The sequence below is a fragment of the Brassica rapa genome, unplaced genomic scaffold (assembly GCF_000309985.2).
Source record: "Brassica rapa cultivar Chiifu-401-42 unplaced genomic scaffold, CAAS_Brap_v3.01 Scaffold0162, whole genome shotgun sequence".
Classification (NCBI taxonomy): domain Eukaryota; kingdom Viridiplantae; phylum Streptophyta; class Magnoliopsida; order Brassicales; family Brassicaceae; genus Brassica; species Brassica rapa.
Genome location: NW_022610106.1, coordinates 36,726 through 45,310, shown reverse-complemented (window position 1 = coordinate 45,310; position 8,585 = coordinate 36,726). Strand labels below are relative to the sequence as shown.

General features: G+C 49.3%; 1 protein-coding gene across 1 annotated transcript; it reads right to left on the bottom strand.

The window, feature by feature from the left end:
* Window positions 1-6,186: 6,186 nt before the first annotated feature.
* LOC117129805 lies at window positions 6,187-7,347 on the bottom strand. The gene has a single exon (XM_033283045.1). The coding sequence runs from the start codon at window positions 7,345-7,347 to the stop codon at window positions 6,187-6,189; it is 1,161 nt and encodes a 386-aa protein (XP_033138936.1).
* Window positions 7,348-8,585: the final 1,238 nt, after the last annotated feature.

Here is an 8,585-nt window from a genome sequence, read left to right as displayed (position 1 = left end):
ATTGTGAAGATCGGGAAAAATGGAATATCTCCATTTTTATGCTATGACGGCTTAAGGGCAGAAGAGTAAAAGCGGAAACCGACCTTGGAGCTAGTATATAAGGAGTCATGGGCGAGGAGCATGGAGGAGAACTTTTTCAGAGCAAACTTAGCACTTAGAGCAATTTAGGCATTTTTCCGTTTTTGTTATTTCGAGCTGCGACTCAATTAGGTTTAGCCGTCTTAGGGTTGCTAGAACTAGGAATCTCGCCGACAGCTCTCGAGCCCAGGCTTATACCTTGTTGTAAACGCTCATACGCAAATTCGGAAATAAGATCTTCTTTGCTCTCTTCTTCGATTTCTTATACTTTATCGTTGTTATTTTCGTGTTCTGATTGCTTGACGTGTGGTAATTAGCAGATATCCGGGTCCTCTGGGAAATTAGGGTTTTCCTAGTTTCCTTATTTAAACGGAAATCAACAGTGCAAATTTCAGTTCCCACAGTCACATGGTTAAGGGAATCAGGTAGCTGGAACTTAACCAAAATAAGGAAGATGCAAGCTCAAAGGAGCTGGACAAGCGAGCTGGTAGCTGGACGAGATCCAGGTGAAGCTCGATTGAAGTGGGTGATCAGAATGGATCATGGGAGAACTAAGTATAGGTCTGGAAATAGACCAAGGGACTTAGAAGAATTGAAGAAGATAAAGGAAGCAAGCTGGACACAGTGTATAACAGCTGGGCGATGCAGTAAGCAAGTTCGACCAGCTAGGTGAAGTGTAGTGCAGCTCAATGTAGCTCACTGAAGTGTAGGTCAGCTCCCTGGGCTGGATGGTCTATCTCACTCAGCTGGGTCAGCTGGAGATCAGCTCAACTCAGCTGGACTGAGTGTTCAAGTCATGGGCAGTTGGGCCGGGTCTGGACAGTGGTCGGGCCATGTGGGCGACCCGGGTGTACCGATGGGCTGGTTGGCTCTTGGGATTGAGCCAGGAGCTTGGGCAATCCGTGTGGGCTTGTTTGGAATTGTCCAGGAGAGGATTGGCAAGCCCAGGGCGTCTGGAAACTGCCTGAGGCGAATGGGTATGATCTGGACCATTGATTAAATCAATGGCCAGAAATGATACTGAAAGGGTGCAACCTTTGGAAAGGTAACTGCCCCTTCTTCTATAAAAGGCAGGCAAGTCCGTGCCTTTGCAGGCAGGGCTTCCTCCTACACCCTGAAACACAAAGAAACACAGAGAAAAGACAGAGAGTTGGTCGGATTCCCAATCCAAGACCCATGGTGATGTGAAGGTCATAAAGTGGCAGTTTTGGGAGAGATCAAGGGGGGAAGTTATGAACGACTTTCTGGTGGTTTTTGTAACGGCCTTGGCCCGATGAACCTTATCAAATACTTTAACCCAAACCTTTTCGTTCAAAAGCTCTTATTAAAACTCAAACTGTCTTACATAAAACCGAACTCAACTAAAAACTGAATGTCGAATAAAACTTAAGAAGAAATGGTTGAAAGAAAAGAGTCCAAAATGAAAGACTCGAGAAAACACTTGCACCATACGGACATCTACTCCCGCTCCCTCTCGGCCATACCTGTAAAAAGAGGGGTGAGTACACAATACTCAGTGAGGGCAGGTTCTAGGAACCCACGAACTCAGCTCAGGAAGAGCAAACAATCACAAGTCATGAGCTAATAAGATCTATTACACAGAATCCCATACTACCCGACATGAACTAAAGACCCTACAAGGCACATCCTTTTCATCTTTTCATCTTTTCCTCTTTTCCTCAGTGGGTAGCCCCCCACTAGGCTTCTACCCCATATTCATGTGGATTGGCCACATCTCCTATGGGTGCTTCCATATTCATGTGGATTCGCCACATCTCCTATAGACACCTAGCGTGGACTACTACCCCACCTACTTTCCTTAGACTCTCTATATGATCCCTTATTCGTACTTATTCTTACATCTTTCACTTATCATTCACAACACGTCTCATCATCTTATCATCATATTCTTGACCACCCTAACATGCCTACGTTCTTATCACTTCAACACGTACTATCGTCTAAACAAGATCAATCACATAACATATCACACATACACTCAAGATCTAGATCCGATTAACAAAGGACTAAGTCCCATTGGTTACTCAACATGAGGCAAGTTCACAGCAAGTCCTCACCTTAGCTTTTTGCAGAAATAGATCTGGATTTAGGTTTGGGGAAACAGTCACTCCTCGAGATCTGGTTTGAGAATCGGATTCACACAAGAGAGAGATGGGTTTAGGATCTGTCATTTTCCAATGACTTAGAGCTAGAGATCTTAGTTTTACCGTTAGGGTTCAGATCTCAGTTGCTTGCACGAAACTGAATCAAGGAGGCGGCGGCTAGGGGCTCGGTCGCAGCGGCTAGGACTTCGCGGGCGGCTGGCGGCTGGCTTCGCCGGAGATGGAGCGGCGGCGGCTTGAGGCGGAGGCGGCGGCGGGGTTCTGCTCGGGCAGGGCTTCGCTTGCTGTCTCTCTTTTGGCTGAACCCTAGGGGAACTTCTCCTTTTATAAGCAATGGGAGGGGTTATGTCTAGGGTTTCTTCTTCTTGGGCCTCCTGCACTTGAGTTCCCTTTTGGGCCGGGCCCGGGATGTTACAATTCTCCCCCACTAGAAAAGGATTTGTCCCCGAATTCTGGACCTCCTCCTGGTCCCGCTCCGCATTTCCAAAGATATTGGGGTAGTTAGCCCTCAAGTGCGACTCATGTTCCCACACATCCTCGTGGATTCCATCCCTCTCCCATCGTACGAGAACCATCTTTTCCTTTCGTCCCCGGTTATTTATTTCCTTTTCCTCCACAATCTTTATGGGTTTGCTAACCAAGGACAAGTTACGTTGCGCATCCTTAGGCAGGTGCGGCAAGATCAGCTCAGGCTCTCTTATGACCTTCCGTAGCACGGAGATGTGAAACACGTCATGGAAATCTGATAGTTCCGGCGGTAGTACCAGACGATACGCGACTGCACCGATCCTCTCCTTTATCACGTATGGGCCCATGTACCTGGGTCTCAGCTTTTTCAACTTTCGGTTTGGGTCATTCCCTCGAAAGGTTCTCATTTTCAAGTACACCTCATCCCCTACTGCAAACTCTAGTTTCTTCCGGTGTTTGTCGGCGTAACTCTTCTGGCGGTCGTGTGCTGTTTTCAGTCTGTCTCTGAGGAGTTCTACTTGCTTGATCGTTTCTCCAACTAGTTCGGGGGTCATATTTCGTTCCTCCCCCACTTCGGTCCAACATAAGGGGGTCCTACAGGGTCGTCCATACAATGCTTCATACGGGGACATTTCAATGCTCGCATGGTAGCTGTTGTTATAAGAGAACTCCACCAATGGTAGATATTCGCTCCATTTACCCCCCCATTCCAAAACACTCGCCCTCAACATATCCTCGAGTGTTTGGATGGTCCTCTCGGACTGTCCATCCGTCTGTGGATGATACGCGGTGCTAAGGCGAACCTTGGTTCCCAATGCTCTTTGAAACGCCTGCCAGAAAGTTGAGGTAAACTTCGGATCCCGGTCAGATACTATGCTTACCGGTACCCCATGCAACTTCACTATGACGTTCAGGTACTCGCGTGCTAAGTCCTCAGTCTTATCGGTGGTTCGTATAGGTAGGAAATGAGCCGTCTTTGTCAGGCGGTCTACTATCACCCATATAGCGTCCTTGTTTTTCGTGGTCCGCGGTAGCCCCGTGACGAAATCCATTGTCACCATATCCCATTTCCATTGTGGTAAGGGTAACTCCTGCAGCAGTCCTCCTGGAACTCCGCGTTCCGCCTTAACCAGCTGACAGGTCTGACACCGGGCTATCCACAAAGCGACATCTCTCTTCATTCCTTCCCAGTGGTAGTACCGCTTCAGATCTTGGTACATTTTTGTCCGTCCCGGGTGAATTGCGAATCGTGATTGATGAGCCTGTGCCAGTAATTCGTCCCTCAAGTTCCCTCCCTGTGGTACGCACACTCGGCCTTTAAACATGATAGTACCATTCCCAGCCGTACGGTACCCGCTCACCTCCTTGTCGACCATCTTTTGGAGTGTGGAGTCCGTTTCCTGGGCCTTACTGATTCGACTCAGCAGGTCGGCTTGTTCCACAACCTCTAACCCGGCGCCCTCTTCGTTCACGGTCGTCGCACAGAGGTGCAGTTTTGTTAAGGCTGTGGCAAGTTCCTGAGTTTCCTTTGCTCCGGAGATGTCTGATTTCCTTCGGCTTAAGGCATCTGCCACCAGGTTTGCCTTCCCGGGGTGGTAATCGATGACCAGGTCGTAATCTGCTAGCAGTTCCATCCACCTGCGCTGCCGTAGGTTCAGATCTCCTTGAGTGAACACATATTTCAAACTCTGGTGGTCCGTGAAAATTTGTACCTTCTCCCATATAGATACGATCTCCAGATTTTTAATGCGAATACCACTGCCGCTAGCTCTAAATCATGTGTCGGGTAATTAGACTCGTGTTTCCGCAGTTGTCTGGACGCGTAGGCGATCACTCTTCCTTCCTGCATGAGTACGCACCCCACTCCGACCCCGGAGGCGTCGGTGTAGACCACAAATGGCACCCCTGGTCTAGGTAGGACCAGTACTGGGGCTCTAGTCAGCATGTCCTTTAGTTGTTTGAATCCCTCCTCGCACGCCTCTGTCCATTCGAACCTAACCTCCTTGCCCGTAAGGCGGGTGAGTGGCCTGGCTATTGTGGCGAACCCTAAAACGTACTTGCGGTAGTATCCCGCCAACCCGAGGAAACTTCGTACTTCTGTTGCGTTACCTGGTGTTGGCCATTTCGTGATCGCGGTGATCTTCTCGGGGTCCACCGCTATCCCTGCTTCGGAGATCACATGTCCTAGAAACCCAATCTTACGTTGCCAGAAACTACACTTGCTAAGCTTAGCATATAACCCATGCTCCCTTAACTTGTCCAGTACGATACCCAAATGGCGTCTGTGGTCCTCCCGGCTCTTGGAGTAAATTAAGATATCGTCGATGAAGACAATCACACACTGGTCCAGATAATCTCTGAAAATATCATTCATTAGCCCCATGAAAGCTGCCGGCGCGTTCGTCAGCCCAAAGGGCATTACTACGAATTCGTAGTGTCCGTACCGGGTACGAAAAGCTGTCTTCCTAATATCTCCTTCGTGAATAGGGATTTGGTGATAACCTGAAGCAAGGTCGATCTTTGAGAACCAGGTGGCTCCCTCCAGCTGATCCATAAGTTCGTCTATACGGGGTAGGGGATACTTATTTTTAACGGTCACTTTGTTCAATCCCCGGTAGTCGATGCACAGTCGAAGGCTCCCATCCTTCTTCTTTACAAAGAGTACCGGCGCCCCCCAAGGCGAGCTACTCGGACGTATGAACCCCTTTTCCACTAGTTCTTCCAGTTGTTTCTTCAGTTCGGCCATCTCTGCAGGCGCCAAACGGTAGGGGGCCCTGGAAACCGGTGCGGTTCCGGGTTCTAGCTCAATCGTAAAAGCGTTATTTCGTTGAGGTGGGGGTCCGCGTAATGGTTCGAACACATCGGCATACTCTGCTGCTACATGAATACTTCCCAGATCTGGCGCTTTGGTCTCACCCACCATTTCAATAGTGGCTAAAAAGGCTTCTCCTCCTTTCCGGATTGCTTCTTCAGCATGGGCCATCGACACCACAGTTATTCCGGTCCTAGTTCTCATTCCTCTGTACACGATTTGCCTCCCATCAAGCGGAATCCTAACGCATGCTTTGGCACACTCGGCCACGGCTCTGTGTTGTGCTAGCCAATCCATTCCCAAGATCACCTCGTAACGCCCCAGTTCTAACTCCAGCAGGTCTCCGGGTAAATTCACACCTGCGAGGATCACCGGTACTTCTTCATATCTTCCCCTCGTGGCCATTTTCTCTGTTCCTGCCGTCTCGACTCCCGTCACCATGGTGTTGAAGTTCCCTTTAAAGTCCCACTCACGTGTAAATCTAGGGCTTACAAAACTGTGAGTTGCCCCGGTGTCGAAGAGAGTGAACGCTGTCACTCCTCCGACCGCGACAGACCCTACACAACACTAACGCTAAGCTACACGACTACTACAGTTCTTTTCATAAAACATAATCGTAATGTTAAATCAAAACATACCCACGATCGGTTCGGCTCCTTCGCGACCCTCGACGGCGTACGCTCTTGCCCCTGCGGCTTGCCCCCTCTACTGTTGGGGTTGTGCCCCTTCCGCGTTTCCTCTTTGGAGTGTTGGGCACTCCCACGCCAGATGTCCCTCCTGGCCGCAGCGGTAACAGCGCCTGCGTTGGCCTTGTCTCTCCTTCGGGCAATCCTTCGCTATATGGCCGCGCTCGCCGCAGGAGAAACATGCTCCCATCCTGCACTCCCCCGCATGGAATCGTCCACACCTTTCACATGCGGGCCTTAACGGAGCAGGCTCAGCCGCGGGCTGTGCATCCCGGGGCCGTTTGGCACCCCGGTTCTGGGAGTTCTGGTTCTGTTTCCGCTCTTCCTCGAGCCCTGATTCTTGTTCTGCGGCTTTCTCAATCAGCTCATGGACATCACGATAGTCCCTCACGTTGCAGCTATTCCTCAGTTCCACTCTCATACCTTTGAGGAAACGGCGGATTAAGTCGTGATCACTCAAGTAGTGACCCGCAAATCTCCGAAGTCGGTTGAACTCGTCCCCGTAGTCTCGTACATTCCTTGACCCTTGACGGATGTCCTGAAACTTGCTTTCCATCGCGTCCATGGCTTCTAAGGGAAAGTACTTCCCATTGAATGCTTCCAGGAAATCATCCCAGGTCAGTCGTATCCCGTGTGACCTTTCGACCACTTGGTCCCACCACACTAGTGCGTCGTCCTTAAGATAGTGAGCAGCCAGGTCCCTACGGAACTCCGGTGGGCACCTTGCAGAAGCGAAGTTCCTCTCGAGTTGACGTCTCCAGTTATCCGCGACAATCGCGTCGGCCTTTCCATTGAAAAACTCCGTCTGCATACTCTTCATGTGTCTCAGCATGTCCCAGTAGTTGGGTCCTGGGGCGTGCACCACCGCAGGCGCTGCCGGGGGTGGAGGCGGTGGTGGCGGATTCTGGGCCGCCCCAGGTGGTATGGGGTTGTCCCCCGCCTCTGCGGCGGCTTCACCATTGGGCAGTTGACCCCCATAGGCGTCGCGGTATCTTTGCAGTTCTGCCAGGAGCGCTGCATTTGCCACGTTCGGCATTTCCACTGGGTTCTCATTCTCGGGTGCGCCCTCTCTTCGGCTTTCTGCCTCACTGGAGGCTTGAGACGCGGACCTGGTGACCCGTCGTGTCGCTCTCTGGTTGGCCGCAGCTGGCCTTGCAACTCTGGCATTCTTGGGAGGCATCCTGTTGACAAGTGAAGGAGTATTAGCCACAGTTCTTCTCGTATTCTATTGTCCACCGAGTGAGCTAGGAGTTCCGTCCGAGTGGTGCATTTTTTTTTTTTTTTTTTTTTTAAAGAAAGAGACTCCTCTTTGAAACACTTTAAAAAAAACGTTCGGAAGAAATTCTTTTGAAACCCGTTTTTTTTTCCTACTTCTACCCGACCCTTCCCTACCCACCCGGGACAGCACCGGGTGGGTTTAACCTGGCTCTGATACCAATTGTAACGGCCTTGGCCCGATGAACCTTATCAAATACTTTAACCCAAACCTTTTCGTTCAAAAGCTCTTATTAAAACTCAAACTGTCTTACATAAAACCGAACTCAAGTAAAAACTGAATGTCGAATAAAACTTAAGAAGAAATGGTTGAAAGAAAAGAGTCCAAAATGAAAGACTCGAGAAAACACTTGCACAATACGGACATCTACTCCCGCTCCCTCTCGGCCATACCTGTAAAAAGAGGGGTGAGTACACAATACTCAGTGAGGGCAGGTTCTAGGAACCCAAGAACTCAGCTCAGGAAGAGCAAACAATCACAAGTCATGAGCTAATAAGATCTATTACACAGAATCCCATACTACCCGACATGAACTAAAGACCCTACAATGCACATCCTTTTCATCTTTTCATCTTTTCCTCTTTTCCTCAGTGGGTAGCCCCCCACTAGGCTTCTACCCCATATTCATGTGGATTGGCCACATCTCCTATGGGTGCTTCCATATTCATGTGGATTCGCCACATCTCCTATGGACACCTAGCGTGGACTACTACCCCACCTACTTTCCTTAGACTCTCTATATGATCCCTTATTCGTACTTATTCTTACATCTTTCACTTATCATTCACAACACGTCTCATCATCTTATCATCATATTCTTGACCACCCTAACATGCCTACGTTCTTATCACTTCAACACGTACTATCGTCTAAACAAGATCAATCACATAACATATCACACATACACTCAAGATCTAGATCCGATTAACAAAGGACTAAGTCCCATTGGTTACTCAACATGAGGCAAGTTCACAGCAAGTCCTCACCTTAGCTTTTTGCAGAAATAGATCTGGATCTAGGTTTGGGGAAACAGTCACTCCTCGAGATCTGGTTTGAGAATCGGATTCACACAAGAGAGAGATGGGTTTAGGATCTGTCATTTTCCAATGACTTAGAGCTAGAGATCTTAGTTTTACCTTTAG

What these genes read in the sequence shown, in the direction of transcription:
- LOC117129805 (XM_033283045.1), bottom strand. Translation starts at nt 7,347, where the DNA reads ATGCCTCCCAAGAATGCCAGAGTTGCAAGGCCAGCTGCGGCCAACCAG.